The 24,443-nt window shown below is 47.0% G+C and overlaps 1 protein-coding gene across 1 annotated transcript; it reads left to right on the top strand.

The window, feature by feature from the left end:
• The first annotated feature begins 16 nt into the window (after positions 1-16).
• On the top strand, positions 17-13,286 carry LOC137524224 (structure-specific endonuclease subunit slx1-like). The gene is made up of 7 exons (XM_068243843.1): positions 17-193; positions 2,318-2,534; positions 3,461-3,512; positions 4,542-4,883; positions 6,348-6,475; positions 8,039-8,123; positions 10,219-13,286. The coding sequence occupies exons 2-7, from the start codon at positions 2,362-2,364 to the stop codon at positions 10,246-10,248; spliced, it is 810 nt and encodes a 269-aa protein (XP_068099944.1). The 5' UTR covers positions 17-193; positions 2,318-2,361; the 3' UTR covers positions 10,249-13,286.
• Positions 13,287-24,443: the final 11,157 nt, after the last annotated feature.

The following is a 24,443-nucleotide window of genomic DNA, read 5'->3' on the forward strand; positions in this document are numbered from 1 at the left end:
ATATAAGCGTTATATCATGTATATGGGAACAGATCATATATGTCAGTGCGGGGAGGTGCGTCATGTCTGCGCCAGACGGCTGCATGAACGGAGCAGGTCTATCAGGCGCATCAGTGGACAGCTAATCACCATGGAAGCGCAGGAGTAAACAGGAAGTGACGTAATCAGGAGGAAACGAGTCAAGAAGTAGCTGGTAAGTTGTACTGTTACAGTAGTAAAGAGTGGAGTTGTATTATAGCTGTTCTCTATGCTCACAAAACATACAAATAGGCTAATTAGTCGCCCCCCCCCCCCACTTCCAAATAATAATAATAAAAAAAAATTGGATCTGTTTAGATCTATTGATGGTTTAAAGGGACCCTGAACAGAGAAAGTAATCCGAATCTGGACTCACCTGGGGCTTCCTCCAGCCCCCGCTGCCCCCCCCCCCCCCCCCATGGCCACGAGGTCCCTCTGTGTCCACTGGGTACCCTCCGTGCTCCCACTGGCAGCTCTGTTTTGTGCACGACTTCGGCCGCCTGCGCATGTGAAGCCCATCCACGCACCCGACATGACCACGTGCCCTTAGCATGTGCGGTTCTCAAAAGACTTAGGCCCCGTTCACACTTGCGTTTCTGTGCCAAACGGACCGGATCAGAACCGTACGGTTCCGATCTGGATCCGGTCCGGTTGCATCAGGTATGTATACGGCTGCGATCCGGATTCGTTTGGTAAAAGTTATAAATAAAACTATATAATTGTTGGGGTCTGGGAGGTCAGCAGAAGGTGCATCTGTAGAATCAGGTCCTCCGCTGTTTAGGCCTCACCTCCACCTCCGACAGGGCCGGCGCTACCATTAAGGCAAAGGAGGCAGCTGCCCCAGGGCTCCAGAGCTTGTAGGGGCCCCCAGTGGCTACAAGAGGAAAACAAAATTTTCAAATCGGCCTTATAGTTTTTGAGAAAATCGATTTTAAAGTTTCAAAGGAAAAAAAACACATTTAAAAACCTGCCAACTTTAATGGTTAATAGCAAATCCACCTTAAATGCTAGAAACACTAAATTTGCAGGATATGTTAAGGAGATCATTAGGAATAAGAGGAAAAAACAATTTTTCAAAAAGACCTTATAGTTTTTGAGAAAATCTATTTTAAAATTTAGAAGGAAAAAAGTATAGTTTTAAATGCGGTAAATGTAACTTTTAGTAGCAAACCTAACGGTAGTGTAATTTTACATGCATCAAACGAAAGCGCAATAAATTTCCTGACGGGGTTTCCAGGGGGTCTATACACAGCAGCGCTTTGGCCAGGGATCGCTATACAGCCGCAAAATGGCTGTATGAAGATCCTTGGCATTTTTTCCTATTTTCCCAAATTTTTTTTATGTTTAGAGTGTGGGAATTTTTTTTTTTTTTTTAAATTATGTGGAGTCCCCCCTCCTGAAACTTTTTAACCCCTTGTCCCCCATGCAGGCTGGGATAGCCAGAATGTGGAGCTCTGACCGATTGGGACTTCACACCCTGACTATACCAGCTGCAAAAAAGGTCCCCTAATGCCGATTTTTGTTCCGGGGTGTATGTTGGGGGGGCCCCCCAGGTTTATTTTGCACTGGGGCCCCATTGTTGCTTTAACCAGCCCTGACCTCCGACATACTGCCCAGCACGTTAGTCACTGCTGCTCCACTACACAAATGCTTGGCCCATGTGTCCCCATCCAAAATGGCCGCTAGAATACGCATAGGAAGTGGGGTAGAACGTCAGGTGTTTGTAGCCAGTGTGTTCTGTGCTTTCCGTTTTCCATTGGTTTCTATTTCCGGATGGTGCAGTCAGGCTCCGGTCCGGGTGCGTGGGCCGGATGATCCGGACCCGAAAAATAGCGCATGCTGGAAAAGTGTCCGGATCCGATCCGGCTCCGTTCTGTACGGAACGGACGCATGTGAACGTCCGCATAGACTTTGCATTGCTATGTGGAACGGACGTTCCGTTTGTACAGTATACGGTCCGGATCCGATCAGGCGAATCCGGACAGCGAACGCTAATGTCAACCAGGCCTAAACCGTGCATGACAGTCACTATGACTGGTGCGTGATCGTGCCGACGCGAATTGGCCACGCATGGAAAACATCTGAATCTAGAGAAGAGTGGAAAAAATCTGTACATTAGAGGTAAGTATTTTTGGCCTTTGGAGCAATTATTTTTTCATTTTGCTTCCATACACTATGTATATACACTTATCAATCTAGTTCAACCTAATTATTTGCCTTATTCATTTGTGGGTGTGGCTTTAAACTGTTTTCCTGCATCTTGTGCCATGGCACGTTGCTGTATTGTTTGTCTTTTCAGGCTGGCATCACGCTGCTGGGGGCGTTTTCTGACGGAAAGTAAAGATGGTGGTGGAAGTAGAAGGATTTTATGGTGTTTACCTTCTATTTTGCACCAACCCAAAATACAAAGGACGCATATACATTGGCTTCACTGTGAACCCAGAGAGGCGGATCCAGCAGCACAATGCGGGAAAACACAAGGGTGGGGCATGGAAGACCAGCGGAAGAGGACCCTGGTAAGAACCATAGGCCATTTCTCTATAACCTTATTATAAATCACTTCCAGATTTACTGTGAGGATGGAAGGCTTCTCATGGGGCCTGTAGAGATACAACTTAAAGGGTTACTTAAGCCTGAAAAAAAGAGCAGTTTAACTTACCCGGTGCTTCTTGCAGCCCCCTGGAGTCATCCTGTACCCGCGCCATCCTTTCCGGGACCCTACAATCAGCAGCGGTGTCCCCCTCAAAGCTTACTGGTCGTGGCCCTGAACCGTGCACATCCTGATTGCGCTCCCGTTATCGGGAGCGTTCTGCCCATGCTCAGTAATGATTTTACCCTTAATGCGCATGTGCAGAATGCTGCCATACATGTGGGCACAATGAGGAGGCATGTGGCAGGCCAGCGTTGAGGGGGTCACTGCTGCTTTACTGGAGGGTCCCAGAAGGAAGGTGCAGGCACAGGATGACTGGTAGGCTACAAGAAGTCCCAGATAAGTTGAAATGCTTTTTTCCGCATACATATGAAATCGGCGCCGGTAGACTTGGGCGCAGGATACAGCCGGTATATGGCTGATCCTGCTTCTGCACAAGTCCAGGCATGTTATATACTATTCCCCCTCCAGGCAGCCATGGATAGTGAGGGAATGATATAATTCGGCTTCCAGCGATTGCTGGAGGCCGAATTATTGTCTTTTTAAGCAACTTCGGCCCCGTCTTCTGACGGCGCCGACGTTACTCACTGAGCGCCGCTATAGACTGATTCCCATTATAGTCTATGGTGGCGCTGGCTGCGCCCAAATGTAGCGGCACTGAAAAGCACTGCTCTGGTTTTTCCAGGCTTTAGATTACCTTTAAGAGGTTTGCTACTTTGTATATGTAAAATTATGATGATCTATGTGAATATTTGTGTTTATCTTGTGATTTCTCCATTTCCTCCCATACAGGGACATGGTACTGATCGTACACGGGTTTCCCAGTGATATTGCGGCTTTGAGGGTAAGAGAAGCTTCTCTGAATGTACTCTGTGGTTTCCTCCTGAAGATATACAGAAAGCTTTGAGCATACTTGATAAGAAGCACAGTGCTGGCCATTTGTGTTCTTATACTGGAAAGAGCATTGCAGAATATCCAAATCCAGTGGTATAGTATAATTTTGGAAATTCATTCTGTTTTAAGAAGGCATACTATACTGAGCATTGCTTTTAAGTAGGAGGGCTTTTCGGTCTCTTTTAGCCTCCTGTAACTTCCCAGTGGTTCTGGGTCACCATGAGCTATCTGGGTATTCTGTAATACCCTATCCCATAGAGCCATATTAATCCCTGCCATGCACTGATGGGAACCAGAAGTCGGAAATAGGCTGTCTGCATATTGGGTTGATGTGGCTCTGTAAAATGTCTTAGCTATAGGCTTGCTAGACACCAGCAGTTCTGGATGTAAGGCTGACTTCAGGGGAAAAAAGGAATAATTTGTATATTCAGGAGTCATCATGGGACTGGTGTTGCTCACTTCAAGCTGAATTATCACAAATACCTTCTGTTTTAAGGAGGCAAACTATACTGAGCATTGCTCTTTAGTAGTAGTAGTAGTGTTTTTTGGTCTCCTCTAGCGCTGTAAACTTTTGTACCGCAGTCATTTCTTCCTATTGTTTTTTTGTAACCCGGTGCTATCTTCTACACATCTACATCAACTGCTCATCCTATATCTCCTTCTGTGCTCTTTATTTCCTAAACCTCTCACTATTGGTGTTCCACAAGGCTCAGTCCTTGACCCTATTATCTTCTATTGTTACACCTTCTCCCTTTAAAATAGTTTTTTGTTTTTTTTTACATCGCCTGGTAAAACGCTTTATGATGCATATCTGCCATCTGACTGGATACAAATTAAATCCTCATCTTCCCTCTCACTGCTTAACCACTCCCTGACATCTCTACTGTAAATGGCTCAGTCATTCTCCCCATCCCACAGGCACACTACCTTGGTGTTGCCATTCTTCACTCTCTCACAATGACTTTCCTTTTCTCCTCAGTTTGAGTGGGCGTGGCAGCACCCCCACGTGTCCCGCAGGCTCACCCATGTGCAACGCAAGACAAAGAAACAGTCCAGCTTCGACTTCCACTTGATGGTTCTCTATCACATGCTGCGGGTGGCGCCGTGGAACCGCCTCCCCCTCACCGTGCGATGGCTGCGTCAGGAGTACCACCGAGAGCTGCCTCCACTTCTCCAGCCCCCTCTACACATGCCCCTGGCGTTTGGGCAAGTCAGGGCAAGACCCATCTCTAAGACACCAGGGGAAAAGGGCCAGGGGGAGAGCGGGGCAGGTCAGGAGCGCCCCCAGCAGCGATGCCGGGTCTGTTATGATACTGTGCAGGTAAATCTGATGAATATCATAAATGTCTTATTCAGAAAAGCAGTGCCAAGAGCAGCCAGATAGGAAGAAGTATCCAACAGCCTCTAGTTATAATATTGGAGTACTAAGATATGTGAGGAGCACCAAGACTTATATTTTGTTATTTACAAATGCAATCATAAAAGATAACACTAGCGATGGTTAATGAGATGCAAATCGTTTCGAGTTGATGCGGGATTATGCAAATATATGCAGCTTGAAAATGGACCAAATTTTACCTCAGTAGGATTTTATGGTTCATTTTCAAGCTGCACATATTTGCATACAAAATTTGCATAATGCTGCATCAACTCAAAATTATTTTCTTCTCATTGACCAGCCCTAGATAACACATCAGTTATCGTTCAATTGAATGATCAACTTCAATTCCTGGATTCAACACACAGAGTTGGCTACACACACCTGCGTGGTGGAGTTCCCCTTTAAAGAGGAACTGTAGTGAAAATAACAATGAATAGCATTGTTTATTTTTTACACTGTTCATTTATAGATTATTTAGTCAGTGTTTGCCCTTTGTAACATCTTTCCTCTCCCTGATTTACATTCTCTTTGGGGTGTGTAAGGGACTACAATGGTCCTAAAAGCTGGTTAGTCTGTGCCTCTCGGATTTACAAGCCCTACTCCATAGAGCCAAATTAATCCATGCCATGCACTGATGAGGATCAAACAATCCGAAACAGTCTGTATGCATGTTGGATTATTTTGGCTCTGTACATATTAACAAGCTGACACATCATTGCATTCCAGCGGTTCTGGAGGTGTGTTTAGCTTCTAAGGGTAACAATGGTTAATTTGCATATATTCAGCAGTGGTGCCTGGGAGACATCTCGAGCTCACTCCAACCTGAATTATCGCAAATTCTTTCTGTTTTAGGAAAGCAAACTTTTGTTTTTGATTTACATTCTGAAATGCGTCACAGGTGGTGACATCTCTACTGCTGGCAGGTGCAGCTCTGTGGAATGTTCGTCGCTGAGAGTTCTAAAGCCAGTACAAAATATACCTGGTCTCCCAGAATGCATTGGGTAAGAGCATGCTGCATAGCTAAACCCTAGGCTTAAGGGCTACATACCAATATTCAGCAATATATAGATGTAGGAAGTGTTTCTGATACTGAAACCAGGAACATTACCATAAAAGTGTGTATCCTGCATAATTTACTGCATTCTACTATATGGCACTACAAGGGCCCCTTTGACCTACAGCAGGAAATGAGGGGGATCCCAGATCACTTGTAAAGATAGTAATCGTATTATGGATCAGGGGAGATCTGATGTAGCCTATTTAGAAGAGAACTTCTTTACGTTTCAGTCAGCTGATCCTCTGTCGGTCTCCTCTAGCCAGTCATGTGATGCTCAGTGACAGAGCTATGAAGCAGTTACTGAGGGATAGCCTCATCCATGGTCTCTCTCCCTTCTCTGTGTATAGAGTGAAGAGGATGCTCTGCACTGCTTCCACCCCGGCTGTTCTCTGACTGCTCATATCCTGTGTCTGGCCGAGCTGTTCCTACAGAATGAGCCCCAACACCTCATCCCTGTGGAGGGCCTCTGTCCCAGGTGAGTGCGTCACTGCTGGAGGAATATGGCCTCTCTTTTACCCACACCTTCTATGTGGAGGGCCTCAGTCCCAGGTGAGTGCGTCACTGCTGGAGGAATATGGCCTCTCCCACTATGGCTCTATGTGCAGAGCTGCTTATCTCTCTGTGAGGGCTGTTAATGGTCCATGCCTTGGTGTATCCAAAACTACAAAAATAAGGTAGCTTCAAGTAGACCTCTTTACAAGACATTTTGTCACTACCACAAGTGACTTCTTCCTTACAAACAAGGTAAAAGCAAACCTGAAACAGAAATACACTTATGAGATAATGAATTATATGTGTAGTACAGCTTAGAAATAGAACATTAGTAGCAAAGAAGAGAGTCTCATATTGTTTCCAGTACAGGAAGAGTTAAGAAACCTCAGTTGTTACCTATGTAAAAGTGCTTCTCTGAGCTCTTCCACCCACTTGGTTGGATACAGTCCTGTTTTTGAAGTGCTTAAAGTAAACCTGAGATGAACAAATGCAAAAGTTTTATACATACCTGGGGCTTCTTCTAGCCCCCTTCGGCCTGATCTGTCCTCGCCGCCGTCCTCTGCCTCCTGCATCCTCTGCTACGGCTCCTGGTAACTTCATGCTGCCGTGCCCGGGAGTGTTCTGTGCCTGCGCAGTACTACGCCACAGGAGGTGAGCGCACAGCTGGGCCGCACATGTGCAGAAGAGCGTGTCTGGCTAGAATACCGGGAGCTTTTACAATTGAACCACCAGAGAGGACAGGGAGGGAACCCATGGGGCCAGAAGAAGGCCCAGGTAAGTATAAATACTGTTGTTATCCCCAACTCAGGTTCTCTTAAAGAGAATCTGTATTGCTAAAATCGCACAAAAGTAAACATACCAGTGCGTTAGGGGACATCTCCTATTACCCTCTGTCACAATTTCGCCGCTCCCCGTCGCATTAAAAGTGGTTAAAAACAGTTTTAAAAAGTTTGTTTGTAAACAAACAAAATGGCCACCAAAACAGGAAGTAGGTTGATGTACAGTATGTCCACACATAGAAAATACATCCATACACAAGCAGGCTGTATACAGCCTTCCTTTTGAATCTCAAGAGATCATTTGTGTGTTTCTTCCCCCCTGTTCTCATGCACTGAAGTTTCAGGCTGCTTGTTTCTTCCTGCAAACAGCTTTGCCCTTGTCTGTAATTCTTCAGTATGTGAAAGCCCAGCCAGCTCAGAGGACGATTTATCCAGCTTGTAAAAGATAAGAGAGAAGAGAGAAGCTGCTCTAATCCTAAATAACACACAGGCAGTGTGCATAGAGGGGCCTGGAAGGGGGAGTTCATAGCAGAACCACAACACTGAAGAACTTGGCAGCCTTCCAGACACAGGCCGACAAGTCTGACAGGGGAAAGATACATTGATTTATTACAGAGACAGTGATAATATAAAGTGCTGCAGTTAGCCAGAACACATTAGAATAGCTTTTTGAACTTGTAGGATGATAAAAAAACAGGATGCAATTTTTGTTACGGAGTCTCTTAAGTAACAGTTACTGTCAGCCAGACTATGTGTTTGTTTTGCAGTTGTGGAAATTCAGTGCTGTGGGGGGATCTGATCCGATACAAGAAAGGTTGCTATGGAGATCTGGAGGAAGTGTCCGGTTCCCAGGTAACGGGGTCATTGTGAATTTCTGAATCTGCAGAACAGAAATCTTGTCATGCTCAGCGGTGTCAAACTCGACTGCTGAAGGGGCCAAAATCTAAAACATAGTCTATGTCAGGGGCTGAATAGTTTATTAGGATTTAACATTTATTGAACAGTTAATCTGAAGGCCATAATTAAAGGGATTTCCATCAGAAGACTGATCAATGCTGCTTTCAGAGTAGACACAGGGGCGGACCTACCATGAATCACATGATTCAGGCAGCAGACTCTAGGGGGTGGCATTTGGACAAACAGTTTGGGCCACCTGGCACCTGCCTGCTCTCCACTCCCCCGCCCACCATCCAGCTCACACACTACCCCCCTCATTTACGCATCCCCATCCTCATTTGATCAGTGGTACCTGCCGCGACCAATCAGACGGGGGTGCTGGCACCTGACTGGCCAATCACAGCTGCCCGCTGCTCCTTTTGCTAACTGATGCCGATGGTCTCACGGGGGGGACCACGGCACCGTAATTGTGCCAATCACTGCACTTGATCAGTAGCTGTGACATCTGATAAGTTTAAGATCAAGTGCAGTGATTGGCCCAATGACGGTGCCATGGTTACGCCCGCAAGACCATCAGCACCAGTTAGAAAAAGGAGCGGCGGCTGTAATTGGCCGGTCTGGTGCCAGCACTCCCACCTGATTCGCATTCCAAAGCTTCCCCTCTGACTGGCCATGGTGATTTCTCACTGAGGTATATAAGATGGGATATATACCCTATATATTTTCCTGGTGCTTCCATGGCAGCATAGTATGGGTTCCGGCCCCTAACCCCATTGAACACCATGACTATAAGTTTTTTGAACGATACGCGTCCCACCATTCTTTTTGGTTTGTGCTCCCCTCCTCTTAGACAATATTTCTTTCTATCCTTCTGTTTTTATTTCTTTATTTTCTGTTCCCGCATGGTTTATCCCTTTCCCTGGGGAAGTCTCGATTAGGTGTTAAAGGCTCCTTGTGAGATCCCGGTATACTGGTCCCAGTGTTTTTACACTTGCTAAAGACAGGTTTATGCGACATGGCTGCATTTACTTTTCTTCTTTCTTAAATCCTTCCTGTCTGTCTGCTGCCAACGGAGGGGTGAGGCAGGGCAGTTTCTAGGCTAAATTGCGCCTAGGGCGAGGGTTTAAAAATTGCGCACCCTACCCCCCACCCCGTGGACTCGTGAACCCTTACTCTTTAGGGACAGTCACACATCCGCAGGTCACAAGTAGTTCTGCCTACTTACTAGTGACCAGCCGCTGATCCAGGAGGAAGCAGAGACCACGAAAACACACAGGCGAAGAGAGCCTGGAAAGCCGACTCCTCCATGAGCGCCACGCACCGACAGCTGCAGTACTGCTACAGGCCATCAGGTGTCATCACGCGGTGGTGATGTGATGACGACTTGACGTCTGACGCAGGAAGCCCAGGAGGAGTCAAGGAAGGTGATTGCGCTGGTAATCTTCTTTCTTCTTCCATTTGGCTGCAACGCGTCGCCAGCTCCCTAGCGGTTATGTACTTTTGCCTGCGCCCCCTTCTTCTATTTGCCAGTCTGCGCCCATGGCGGTCGCCCTGCCCAAGAAACAACCCTGGGGTGAGGATCTGCCTGCAGCGTTCTCTCCTCCCTCCGTTTGTATCTTTTTTTTACCTGTCTGTCTGCTGGGCTGACAGCGGCAGGAGAATTATAGTTACGTGTAGGGTGGGTCTAGCGCTACTCACTTATAGTGTTGTCAGCGGCGGGGGGTTGTGCGTTTGTATATGTATGTGTATATACACATACTGTACATACTCTGGGGAAGGGGGAGTGTGGCACATCCTCCAAAGTTTTCCTTCGGGCAAAAGTTTAGAACCAGCCCTGAGCACACAATGCCACTTTGTGGGACACTACTGGGGTTCTCTGCCACTTTTACAATATCAACATTGGCAGCCTGCAATGGAATAAGCGACGGTGGTTTGCATGGGGTCCTTATAACTACTTACTTTTCTCCCCAGTGACAACAAGGATCTGCTGTAGCACCCAAAACAAACTTTTCTAATGGAATCCCATTGTCCCCTCTGTCTCTCCCTACAGGCTCACTGGGTGGATGAACTGCACAGCTAACCTGGAGAAGAGGATTGTGGGTAGCCTGACCTGAGGAAGAGGCGTGTTCTTAGTGTTTACAGGCCATGAGCCACTCTGTAAATATTTTATTGTATTTATTCAACAGGAAATCATAGTAAAGCCCTGATGGACCCAAATATAGCACAAAAATATATAGCAGGGCTAGTGGTGACTGGTTCAGCCGTAACCTGTAGTGCTCGCTGCCGTTTTACAAAGGGGGCGGGATACATGGCCTCCTCACCCTGCCAGGGGCTGGGCTGTGGTCAGAGCTGGAACTGCGGCGCCGGCACTGCTAAGTAAGGCTGTGTTCCCACTTGAACTGAGAAGAGACTTTTTTGTCCATTCTCCGCTCATCGCTAAAGAACAATGAACGGCTCCTATGTTATAAATAAGAGCCATTCACGCTTGTCACGCTGCAACGGATAAGCGGGATCTGCTGCGGTAAGGGGGCCGCACTTTTATGGCATCCGCCATAATCCCGGGCATGTGGATGCGTTCCCCATTAGCCTACGGGGGTAACGCATCTGCCTCGAGCTCCAGCCGAACCATCGGAGCGAACACTAAACTGTCTATTCCGCTTGCTGCATGTGATCCTGCACAAGTGCGAACACAGCCTAATTCCGGGAGGCCGACACAAGGTTCTCCAGCAAAGGCAGAGATTACAAAGTGCCCCCCCCCCATGTGCCAGCCCCAGTATTAGATAGCAAATGTACCCCCAGTATTAGGTAGCCTCCCTTCCCAGTATAGTCAGATGTGCCCCAACTATTAAGTAGCCCCCCTCCCCAGTATAGTCAGATGTGCCCCCAGTATTAGGTAGCCCTTCCCCCAGTATAGCCAGATAGCCCTCAGTATTAGGCAGCTTCTCCTCCCCCATATGCGGAGTAATCGACCAGCACAGAGCGAGCTGTAATAGTTGCCAGTGACAGTGTCCCCACTCTGACGCACGTAACGAGAGGCACCGCTAGAGGGCGTTATACAGAGGAGACACTGTAACGTGCTGAAGACAGATCCTGGCAGCACCGAGACAGGCAACTATTCCAATGTGCTCCGTGCTTACCCTTCATATGGCCAGGCGAGGGGAGGCATTTGGAGGGGCACAGCATGACTACAGTACTGTGCACCCATAGGCTACTGCCTCCTGAGCCTCTGCCTCAGCCCTGATTCCAGCAATCCTAGTTCCCTGTAGAGTAACACTAGGTAGCTCATATAGACTTAGTGACTGGTGGTGCTACGATACTAGCTCTGAAGATAGATGGACGGGGGCCTGGCAGGGGGAGGAGGAGGCTGTGCACAACCTACAGGAACCAGTGACGGGCTGCTTGGGGGAATAATGCTGAGCCACTAGCCCTACTCATTATTTTTTTTAATATTTGAGGCTTCAGTACATTAGGGCCTGATTTACAGTGCAATCTGCACTAGACCCAGTGGGTGTATTGGAGGTGATAAACCAAAACTGCACTGTGTTGTGTGGATCATAGCAAATCCCACCAAGGGTTGCTGAAAGGCTAGTAAATGCCCAGTTGTGTGGTTGTAGTCCTGATCAGGGGCTAACTACAAATCAAGCAATGCCCCTCCCCCCCCCTCCCCTTGCCTCCCCATGGTGAGCCTTAGAGCTTGGGGGCCTATCTTGCAAAGGGTCATAAGACAAGTGTGGACATTGTCATCTTCACACCTATTACAAGTGTAGCCACAAAACACCTGATCTGATGTATAGTCCCCTGTATCGGAGGACGGGAAGGTTAGTAGTCGGGGCTTCCTAACAGCTCTGGGACTGCTCCCCTGTAGTTACACCCCTGCCAGTGGCGTAACTACAATTCATGAGGCCCCCCCAGCAAAACTTTGATGGGCCCTCCCCCCTGTGTTCAGACCCCTTCCCCCAGTGTTCAGACCCCTCCCCTTGGTACCCTTCACAGCCTGGGCCCATCTCACAAGGGTCATAGAACAAGTGTGGCCATCATGATCTTCCCACCCATAACAAGTGTAGCCACAAAACACCCAGGGCCCATGCGCAATTTACTTTTTCTCCGAGGTGATATTTTCACACTTTGTCATAAAATGCCTTTGCAACCACCAACTTGCAAGAAAATACTTAAAATAATTTTGACAGTACTTTTTTTGCCAACTTTTAGGTACTTTTTCAATTGTAAAATGCTGAAAAGTTATTTTAACTACTTTGGCCTCCTGGACATCTCTCTCTTCTCTCGCTTCAGCCCTGCGCATCTGTCACTGTGTTTCTTTGCACACGCTGTATCTGCTGCATCATTGGGGAGTTTGGCTTGCTATGCACAAACAACTAAAAGCAAAGGAGTCCGCACTGTCTACACTAAAATACTGTATATTAAAATTACTTTGCAGACGGAATGTTAATGCTCTCCTTTGCCTAGTTGTTTGCAGTTGCATAGCAACAGCAAACCTCCAGTGACCGGGCGGACACAGTGTGGTCTGAGAAATACATGACAGGAGGGAGAGAAGCTCTCGGCTCCTGTTACATCCTATTGACGGGCATAGTACTAGCAGATATACAGGACAGGACTGAGAAAAAGGGTGAGACTCTCTCAGCTCCTCTTATCTACATAGCAGCAATTACAGGCATTATCAATCACTGAGGCTGCAGGAGTGAGTTACAGCTCGTGGGGGCAGGAGAGGCTTCAGTACATTTTTATCCTCAGCGAGGTCACCTACAAAAGTGGACTATTCCTATGTCCACTGCTGTCAATGGGCAGCTATTAACCACTTGATGACCCACCCTTTACCCCCCCCTTAAGGACCAGCGCTGGTTTGATTGATCTGTGCTGGGTGGGCTCTGCAGCCCCCAGCACAGATCAGGGTGCAGGCAGGGAGATCAGATTGCCCCCCTTTTTTCCCCCCTATGGGGATGATGTGCTGGGGGGGGGTCTGATCTCTCCTGCCTGCTGTGGGTGGCGGGGGGGGCACCTCAAAGCCCCCCTCCGCGGCGAAATTCCCCCTCCCTCTCCTACCTGCTGCCTCCCCCTGGTGTTCCGGGCTGCACAGGACGCTATCCGTCCTGTGCAGCCAGTGACAGGATGTGGTCTGTCACATGGCGGCGATCCCCGGCCGCTGATTGGCCGGGGATCGCCGATCTGCCTTACGGCGCTGCTGCTCAGCAGCGCCGTACAAATGTAAACAAAGCGGATTATTTCCGCTTGTGTTTACATCTAGCCTGCGAGCCGCCATCGGCGGCCCGCAGGCTATTCACGGAGCCCCCCGCCGTGATTTGACAGGAAGCAGCCGCTCGTACGAGCGGCTGCTTCCTGATTAATTAGGCTGCAGCTGGCGACGCAGTACTGCGTCGCTGGTCCTGCAGCTGCCACTTTGCCGACGCACGTTATGAGTGTGCGGTCGGCAAGTGGTTAAACAGGTTCCTAGGGGAAAAAAAACTACAAGACAAAAATATATACAGAGTCTTTGATTTAAATTCCTTTTACACCCATTGCAATGTTGCCGCAAAACTATGTATATTTCAATAGTATTCCTTTAATATAAAAAAAAAAACAAAAAAACATTACAATAATAAAAAAAAAAAACATGTGAATATTTACCTAAGGGTCTAAACTTTTTAAATATCAATGTAAAGATGAAATATTTCTATATTTTTATTTTATTTTAAACTTGTAAATAGTGATTGATGCAAAACGGAAAAAATGCACCTTTATTTCCAAATAAAATATTGTCGCCATACATTGTGATAGGGACATAATTTTAACGGTGTAATAGCCGGGACATATGGGCAAATACAATACGTGAGTTTTAATTATGGAGGCATGTATTATTTTAAAACTATAATGGCTGAAAACTGAGAAATAATGAATTTTTTCAGTTTTTCTCTTATTCTTCCTGTTAAAATGCATTTACAGTAAAGTGGCTCTTAGCAAAATGTACCACCCAAAGAAAGCCTAATTGGTGGCGGAAAAAACAAGATATAGATCAGTTCATTCTGATAAGTAGTGATAAAGTTATAGGCTAATGAATGGGAGGTGAACATTGCTCGGATGCATAAAGTGAAAATGACTGAAGGCTGAAGTAGTTAAAGTGTACCAGAGCTGAAAAATGAAAAAAAGATTTTATACATACCTGGGGCTTCCTCCAGCCACATCCACTCCAATCACTCCCGCGCCGCCATCCTCCGCTGCCCGCAGCTTCAGGAACCGGGTCCCATCACTGACGTCAGTCTGAGCCAGTCTAGCATAAGAGAAGTGCGCTGTTTGCGTATCTCTGCAGCAGCCACTGGAGAGATACGTAGAGGGCACACTTCTCCTGCGTAGCTGGCCGCGACTGACCTCAGGGACGGGACCCGGTTCCCAAAGCTGCGGGCAGCGGAGGACGGTGGCGTGGGAATGATCCAGGTGGATGGGGCTGGATGAAGCCACAGGTATGTATCGACTCTTTTTCATTTTTCAGCTCTGAGTCCCTTTAAAGAGAATATGAAAAATATCACCTTGGAGAAAAAGGGAATTGCACATGGGCCTTGGTCTGAAGTATAGTCCCCTGTATGGGAGGAAGGGAAGGTTAGTTACTAGTTGGGGCCACCCACAGCTCTGTGCCCCCCTGCAACAGTAGGGGCTGCTCCCTTCTAGTTATGCCCCTAACTCTGCCATAGTTCACAGGAAGTGACCCTCCGTTCACAAACAGGAAGTGCAGAGGTGTTCTCAGACATTAGCAACTTCAGTGTTGGTTTATCCGATCTATTATTATACTAGTCCAGATGTGCTGGATCCCTCCCGATACCCCTGCTGGGAATGCTTGGAGATGTCAGTAATTTGGGTCCTCTCTGTATAGCATGGTCAGCCTTTTATTACTGTAGAACGATATGAATTATCTGTCCGGAATCATGTAGGAATTTCCATCCGATGTTCTGTACTCTGTGGATGTCTGTATTATGTTATTATGTCTGTAGCAAATAAAATGCTGTCTGAATTTCTACATTTCTGCAATTATTTATTTTTCTGCTGGAGGTGTTAAAGCAGGATTGTCACCATAAACATCAAATTTCAACAGCAACTGGTCTGAGTGTATTAACCACCCTGGCGTTCTGATAAGATCGCCAGGGCGGCTGCGGGAGGGTTTTTTTTAAATAAAAAAAAAACTATTCCATGCAGCCAACTGAAAGTTGGCTACATGAAAGCACACTAGAGGGCGCTCCGGATGCGTTCTTCTGATCGCCTCCGGCGGCCAGAAGTAACACGGAAGGCCGCAATGAGCGGCCTTCCGTGTTTCGCTTACCTCGTCGCCATGGCGACGAGCGGAGTGACGTCATGGACGTCAGCCGACGTCCTGACGTCAGCCGCCTCCGATCCAGCCCTTAGCGCTGGCCGGAACTGTTTGTTCCGGCTACGCTGGGCTCGGGCGGCTGGGGGGACCCTCTTTCGCCGCTGCGGCGGCGATCAGGTAGCACACGCGGCTGGCAAAGTGCCGGCTGCGTGTGCTGCTTTTTATTTCATTAAAATCGGCCCGGCAGGGCCTGAGCGGCAGCCTCCGGCGGTGTTGGACGAGCTGAGCTCGTCCAGACCGCTCAGGTGGTTAAGTGATGAAGATGCTAATCCTGCATACAAAACTTTTTCTGCTATTATGGTTTGGAGTTATCACATACCTTAGGAGCACTGGCCCTTTAATTGCCATTGTCATCGGCTGGCAAACAGTTGCATGCTGGGGGGGCTGGGCTTTTTATCTATAATATATTCCTCCTCTTCCATTTATTTCCCCCCTCCTTCTAATGACATAAGTCATTAGGAGGACAGTGCACTTCCTAATATAGACCTCAGTGGGAGTGTCTGAAGACTCTGGGAGGAGTGAGGGTAACGCATACACAATTAGCAAGAGGAGAAAAACGAGTGAGGGAGAAAATGTCAGGATTAGCTTTATTCAAATGTAACCAAGATGGAAACTGTCTAGAATAGGATTCTCTGCTTTTCCTTTATAAAATTTACAGGAATCGTTACGTGGATAGCACAATACTTCTGTTATGTAAGTAGAACTAGTATTTATCTACTTATATATGTGGTTTTTTATTGCCAGGTTAGCATGGGTGTCACTTGTTCTTTGAAGATGAACTCCAACAGGGGGGCCTTGTATACAGGGGCTGAATGAGAATTATGCCACCCCCCCTTCCCTGCAAAAAGACAGCATGGGGCTTCCTGGGCCCATAGGGCCCTCAACCCCGCAGCCAGCCAGCCAATAAAGAAAAATATATATGAAAACTACTACCCCACACACACACACACAGACCACCCCAGCCTGCCGTGCAGGGGGGTGGCTCCCAGTCATGTGACTCACATTGGTCATGTGATTGGGAGCCGATGAGTGGCAGCAGAGAAGGTGCGGCTGTGGAGCACGGTGAAGATCTGCAGGTAAATATTACACCGCTCCTTGTGCTACTCTCAGGGATGCTCACCGAGGTTAATAACAACCGATTAATTGTGATTCAAATAATGGTTTATTTCTGCAGGTGCGGGGCTGGATGCGGCGGAGTTAATTACCCATAATGCCGCCGTCCGCCCTGCGTGTCGACGATATTGCAAGCGTCCTATTAATCGCGTTGCAAGTCTTGCTATGGCGCACTTCCCGCTTGAAGGAGGAAGTGCGCCATAGCAAGGCTTGCAACGTGACTAATAGGACGCTTGCAATATTGTTGACGCGCAGGGCGGACGGTGGTATTATGTTAATTAACTGCGCATCCAGCCCCAAGCCTGCAGCAATTAACCATTATTTGAATGACGAGTAATCGGCCGTGATTAACCTCGGTGAGCATCCCTGGCTACTCTTCATATGGGTGGAGAGATGGAGGAAAAGCCAGCGCTGTAATAACGCAGGAGACTTGGGCGCAGTCGGCGCCACCATAGACCGTAATAGGAATTACAGCTATAGCGGCGCACAGTGAGTAACTTCGGTGCCATCGGAAGACGGAGCTGAAGTTACTTATAACACACTATAATAAGTCCTCTAGCAATAGCTGGAAGCCAAATTACATCATTCCCCACCATCCACGTGGACCTGGAGGGGGAATAGTAACTAACATGGCCGGGACTTGTGCAGCAGCAGGATCAGCCATATACCGGCAGTATCCCGCGCCCAAGTCTTCCAGCGGTGAATTTATATGTACGTGGAGAAGCTGCCCCCCCCCCCCCCAGCCACTCTGCTCATATACACATTTGAGTTATTTCGTCATTAAATGACACCTAAAGTAAGAGGCATGTGGTGGCTGCCATAGGTATGGGTGCTCCTATATTAAAGTGACTCTGTAACAAAAATTACGTTTTTTCTACCATCCTACAAAGTTCCTAAACCTATTCTAATGTGTTCTTGCTCACTGCAGCACTTTGTACTATCACGGTCTCTGTAATAAATCAATGTATCTTTCCCCTGTCAGACTTGTCGGCCTGTGTCTGGAAGGCTGCCAACTCTTCCGTGCTGGTCTGTTCCTCTATGCACACTCCAGTGTGTGTTTTATTTACATAAGCCAGCAGCTTCTCTGCTATCTTATCAGTGATAGAAGAGAGCTGGATAAAGATCCTCCTCTGTTAGGCTGTGAAAGTAGCTGGCTGACACATACTGAGGAATTACAAACACAGGCACAGGCAGAGCTGTCTGCAGGAAGCCTGTAATGTTCAGTGCATGAGAGAAGAAGGGGACAGAAGGTAAACACACAAATGATCTTTTGAGATTCAAAAGGAAAGCTGTATACAGCCTGCTTGTGTATGGATGTATTTTCTATGTGTGGACATACTGTACATCAACCTACTTCATGTTTTGGTGGCCATTTTGTTTGTTTATAAACAAACTTTTTAAAACTGTTTTTGACTACTTTTATTGCGGCGGGGAGCGGCGAAATTGTGACAGGGGGTAATAGGAGATGTCCCCTAACGCACTGGTACGTTTACTTTTGTGCGATTTTAACAATACAGATTCTCTTTAAACATTTATATAAAATGAACCTCCCACTGAGGTAGGTTTGTAAATTATGTGGGCTTTTGGGGGGGGGGGGGGGGGGGGGCTGCTCCGTAGCCCTCTGTCTATATGAGGGCATCCATCTTGCTGCTTCCTGTGCCAACGTACCATTTTCCCTAAATGTAGACCTATCCAAAACCCTACTACAAAAATAAGCCCTAGATACCATTCATAAAAAAGTCAATGGAAATAGTGTCCAGGCAGCTACGGTATACATGTGATAAAGTGAAATCGATTGGCAATAGCATGCAGCAGTACAGATAGACCCTTCACTGAGGAAAGCAGAAACCCCCAAAAGAATCACACTCAAAAGACCCAAAGCAATAAGAATTGGCAGGTGCCGGGCTCTCTGTACATGTACATTGTTGTACATGGAAAAGGGCAATAGTCACAAGAAGCTCATGATGGAATTCAGGGGTGGGAGATGAAGTTCGGCTGCAGAAATATCTCAAGGGTAACCAGGATGTACCAAGCTCAATTTTGAGCTTCATGGCAAAGGCTGTGAATACTTATGTACATGTGCTTTCTCTAATTTTTTTTTCTTAATACATTGCCAAAACCTTAAGTACACATTTGCTCACATTGTCATTATGGGGTGTTGTGTGTAGTATTCTGAGGAACAAAATTAATTTCAACCATTTTGGAATAAGGCTATAACATGTGGGAAAATGATGCGCTGTGAATACTTTCCGGTTGCACTGAATACACACAGATGTTAGCCTATAGATCTGGGGAAGCATCGTACTGATGTATAGATACCACTAAGGCAGTAGCTGAGTCACTGGGTAGGCTGCAATGGGACGTCTGGCAGAAAGCTGGACCAGTAGGCAGAGTGTTCAACAAAATCATGTAGATACTTGTTCAGGCTCTACGGCTAAGAGTATTAGAGGCAGATAATTCTATAATAATCCTAACAGTTGTATAGCACTGTTATCCTATTGGACTCAAAGCACTCAAGAGCTGCAGCTACTAAGGGTACGTTCAGGCCACCCTGGAGAGTTAGGAAGTCTTGCCAAGGATTTCTTACTGAATAGGTACTGACCCTAGCCAGGATTCAAACCCTAATCTCCCATGTCAAGGGCAGAGCCCTTAACCTCCCTGGCGGTAAGCCCGTGCTAAACACGGGCTATGCCGCCGGGAGGCACCGCTCAGGCCCCGCTGGGCCGATTTGCATAATTTTTTTTTGCTGCACGCAGCTAGCACTTTGCTAGCTGCGTGCAGTGCCCGATCGCCGCCGCTACCCGCCGCTATACGCGTCGCCGCCCCCCCCCCCCCTAGACCCCGTGCGCTGCCTGGCCAATCAGTGCCAGGCAGCGCCGTGGGGTGGATCGGAGTCCCCTTTGACGTCACGACGTCGGTGACGTCATCCCGCCCCGTCGCCATTGCGACGGGGGAAGCCCTCCAGGAGATCCCGTTCTTTGAACGGGATCTCCGATCGCCGGCGGCGATCGGAGGGGCTGGGGGGATGCCGCTCAGCAGCGGCTATCATGTAGCGAGACCTCGTCTCGCTACATGAAAAAAAAAAAAACGTATTTGCTGCCCCCTGGCGGATTTTGACAAACCGCCAGGAGGGTTAACCATCACACTATCCAGCCATGATCAGCAGGACATCCAGGCAACTGGTATTATTTAATAGGAAAGAAACACGGCAGCCTCCTCATGTCTCTCAGTTCAGGTGTGCTTTAAATAAGGAAGCTCAATGAGTAAACACTCTGCTAAGACACAGAAAAAGGTACCAATATTAGCTGTATATAAAAATACATTTAATGTTTTGATGAATACAAAACTGAAGAGATGCTTTTTTCCCCGTCTGGCTGTAGTGCACATCTAATTGGAACATAAGGATCTCTCTGTCCCTGCACGATTTCACATATAAAGTCAGTAGATCCGGTCAGTGAGATGCAAATATTTCCAACTTTATTTAAGGCTGGCATTGGGCCAAATCAAAATAGCAGGAAGTGCATGTAATGGTCTTCAATCCAAGCTGCATACAAGCTCCAGCAGCAGCCTTTACTGCTCACTCTGTATACCATCCAGCAGTCCTCTGTATACCATCCTGCAGTCCTCTGTATACCATCCAGCAGTCCTCTGTATACCATCCAGCAGTCCTCTGTATACCATCCAGCAGTTCTCTCATTTACACCCCTCCCAGGGCACACCTCTGACCAAGCAGGAAGCGAAACCGGTCGGGCTGAGAGGAGGCTGCATTATTTCTGAGCACGGTTTGTGTAGTCGGGTCCATTATGCTCTATGGATGTTAGATTGCTTTTTCTTAAAGAGGAATTTTAACCCAGGATTGAGCTTCATCCCAATCAGTAGCCTCTTTCTCACTGGTAATCTTAGCCTTTTCTCTATTAGTGCATCAGGGACGTCTATGTAGCTGAAACTCCTTCCAGTGTGATGTCAGGACCATGGCTATGACAGTTTCCTGTCTGTGAACCTAGTTGCTTTGCGAGAAAATAATGGCAGATACTAACTGCCAAGCAAACAGCATCGAGACAGGCAAAAACGGCACAGGAAAGTTGGGCGCACCAGGTGGCGCCATAGACCGTAATGTGAATTACCTCCGTAGTGTTGCTCAGTTAGTAATTTGGTCCACGGGAGCCTTGGGGGGGAATAGTAATTAAAGCCACCTGGACTTTTTCAGGAGCAGGGCGAGGCCAATATCCCAGCGCCTTAACATATAAACAGCAGCAGCTCTGTGTATGTGTGTTTTAGCATATCACATTGTTAGTGGGTGTGTTTTGTAAAGGCAGTTTGTGCTTTTTTTTTTATTTTATGTCTGCCAGCAGTAAAGATGCTGACCTGCAGGCTCAAGGAAGAACAAACCACATGAAGGAATTACACAGTGAATATCAATCATTTCTTGATCTATCTTATTTTTTAACTTTTAATTTTGCAAGGTCTTGATTTATTTGTCTCTACTACTATCTTTCGCTGAAGTTCCTCATTAAGTGATTCTTCCTATGAGGTGTGTTCAATAATGGTCATGTGCACTATATGCCCTCATAGCTTGGGAGGCAGCCACTCTCGTGAGCGGATACTGAGCAGGGTGGTCAATTCATTAAAGGCTGTGCGAAATAAAGATCTCGTCGGGAAAATACCGCATTCGGTATTTTAGACTTTTGTGTGCTAAGTCATAAAAATGTCCACAGGTTCGATAAAAGTGCGGTAAGTTACCGAAGCCCATTGACAAAAACCTTAGCCGTAATGACTGCAGTGAGGGCATTGCAAGGCATCCTGACATCCCTTTAGATGTACATGTTTTTTTATACTGCCTCTGCTTGCTCTAAATCAATTAGTCTTTATTAACATTCAATTTAATTGCTACAGCTTAGATTAACTTCCAAGAAACTTTACACATGTCCTGCTTTGGTGATTTTCCCCACTAGCTTCCAACAGGTACGCAAGAGGTTAAACCAGACACAGCCTAAGGTATTCAGGGGAAGCCTGCTTTGTTCCGATTTCGCTCTGCTGCTGCCTGGGGGGGGGGGGGGGGTTTAAAACTTGTCACGCAGGCAAAGGCTGCTGGTCCTATCAGATTCCATCATCCTGACTTGCAGGAGAACAGGGGCTGTTTCTATTGGCTCCCTGCTCCTGTCAGTCACAGCTGCCTCTGCTAGTGTGTCACAGCTGCCACAGTTACTCTCCGCATTTTTTTCGCCACTTCAAAGCAGACTACATTGCTTCATGCCATTACTGCTTGTTGACACTTTATGAATTGACATTTACTGACATGTGTTGTGGTAATTACCGCACAAATCGGTAATTTACCTCACTGCTCGGGAATTTCAGCTTTTCGTTCGGTAACAGCCTTTATGAATTTACATTTTCTTAAGTTCTCGGTAAAGTCAGCTGTTTTCTGCGTTACCGAATACGGTAATGCTTTATGAATTGACCCCAGAGTGTGCTGAACACACCGGTGTTTAGAGGCCAGCAGGATCCAAGGATTTGCACTAAATATAAGATTGGATATTGAGCTCATATACAGAGGGACACTTATTTGGCTGCTACAGGAGCCTCGTTCCGATAAAGATTTGAATTGTTGCACTTATTTGTTAAAGTTGGAAATATTAGCATCTCATTCACCATCTGTAAGGCCTCATCAAAATGTAAGGCCCACCAAATGTTGATTGGCCAATTTTACCACCTGCATGTAATATGAGGGCCAAGATATTCTGAATATTATGTGCAGGTTGTGTAGATAAGCTCTCATACTACATGGAAGTGGTGATATTGGCCAATCAAAACTGGATGTGTGTTATCAGGCTTAAAAGTCTATGTGCGGGAGCTGGCAATCTGTCCTCTCCAGGCCCCCGTACTCCATGACCACCAGCCTAAAGATAGTCACACACAATTTTTATATACTGTATACACATTTTCACTTTAAGAATTACCATCTTTTGTTTTTTTAGGCTGGTTTCACACCAGGACGTTGCGTTTTAGGGGACGTTATAGGGCACATAACGTGCCCCTAACGCAACGCCTAGTGCTCCCTGCTTTGGACGTCAGAGCGAGCCGCGTTGTGCAGCTCACTCTGGCGTCCGTGATGCGTACTCTTGGACGCATGCGGCATCACGTGGTCCCGCCGGCCAATCGCCGCACAGAGCAGCCGCTCCAGGAAGTAAACACTGCACGTCACTGAGTGCAGTGAATATTAATTAGCCATGTGCCTGGCCGCTCTCCGCTCCTCCCCAACGTTACTGAGCATGTGCAAGCTGTCTAACGCGGCTCAGCCGCGTCCAAAGTACTGCATGCAGTACGTTATATTATGGCGCAGCGTTACACTGTAACGCAACGTGGGCACTGTGAACAGCCCATTGATTTTTATTGCTGTGTGGTGGGGTGCGTTACAGGCTGCTCTAACGTGCGCCTGTAACGTCCCACTGCGAAACCAGCCTTAGATTAATTGTAACATTTTAAAAATCTTACCGACTGCAACAATTATATTCAATTGTTCCCCAATAAGATTATCGAAAAACTTATTCGGCCTTTAAATCAAGCAACTGACAATCTATCCTACACCATTCAACTTTCTGAAAAATTTTACAGAAATAGCCACCACTCCAGATCGAGTGATAAAGGAAAAAAAAAAAAAACCGGGAAACAGATTTCATTATACTAAACCCCCACCTTTCAATTTTTTGCAAAAAAATGGTAAATCTAATATTTTTACTGCGTTGTTTGTGGCCACCTTAAAAGTTAATCTACCATCCAGTCTGTACAAATCACTGTACTGATGCGCACGGTGCTGTGACATCACAGCCTTTAAGCTACGTATACATAGCAAGACTAGATTGCTGGAAATGGCCTATGAACGATTGTCCCCCACGATCAAATAAAAAGAAGTTCAGCAATGTGAATGGCAGCAGAACACTTCCCAAAGAATTCCAAAACAATTGTCGATATGATCATCATCTGAAGGATGTGGGGAAAACGACTTCGGACACATTTAAAGATTGCTCGGAGTGCTGTACACACTGCGGACAATTAATATTTATCGTTCCCTTAAAGCGAGTCTGGAGCCACTGGAAAAAAAATAGAAAAACAGATATTCACCTAAGGACAGGGAAGGCTCTGGGTCCTATAGAGCAGTGTTCCCCAACCCCGTCCTCAAGGCCCATCAACACTACGTTTTGTGGAAATCCACAGAGGTAGTCTACCAGCTCTGCTGAGACACTAATTAACTCACCTGTGCATGTTTGTGGTTTTCTGCAAAACATGCACTGTTGGTGGTACTTGAGGACAGGGTTGGGGATCTATGCTTAGTCTTCCTGCTCCTCTCACGGTCCGCTTGTTCCGGCACTGGCTCCCCCATACAAATCACCCACCGAGGAGTCTTCAGCAGCCCGAGTGCTCCTGAAGACAGGTGACTCCGTACTGTGCATGCGTTAGAATGTGTGCTCGCGCAGGTGCAGTATGGAGCAGCCTATCTTTGGAGCACTCGGGCTCCCGAAGACTTCAGAAGCTTCCCGCAGCACCGGAAGTGAGCAGTCTCCGACCCATCGGCCAGAGACTGCTAACAGGGAGCCAGCAATGGAACACGGAGACCGTAGGAGAAATGGGAAAGCTCTGTAGGACTCTGGGGACATTTATCAAGAGTGTCTGAGACAAAATATTGGTAGGCTTTTAGAAATCTGCAGGACTGTCTCGGGCATCTTAAGAACTCACTAGATAGTGCAGTTTCCTTCTTAAAAACTGTTGTAAAATAGGAGTTAGGGAGGTTTCTCAGA

This window comes from Hyperolius riggenbachi, chromosome 7 (genome assembly GCF_040937935.1).
Source record: "Hyperolius riggenbachi isolate aHypRig1 chromosome 7, aHypRig1.pri, whole genome shotgun sequence".
Classification (NCBI taxonomy): domain Eukaryota; kingdom Metazoa; phylum Chordata; class Amphibia; order Anura; family Hyperoliidae; genus Hyperolius; species Hyperolius riggenbachi.

Coding starts and splice junctions, on each gene's coding strand:
- LOC137524224 (XM_068243843.1), top strand. CDS start 2,362: ATGGTGGTGGAAGTAGAAGGATTTTATGGTGTTTACCTTCTATTTTGC. Junction 3,513..4,541: donor GTGATATTGCGGCTTTGAGG/GTAAGAGAAGCT, acceptor TTTTCTCCTCAG/TTTGAGTGGGCGTGGCAGCA. Junction 6,476..8,038: donor GTGGAGGGCCTCTGTCCCAG/GTGAGTGCGTCA, acceptor TTTGTTTTGCAG/TTGTGGAAATTCAGTGCTGT.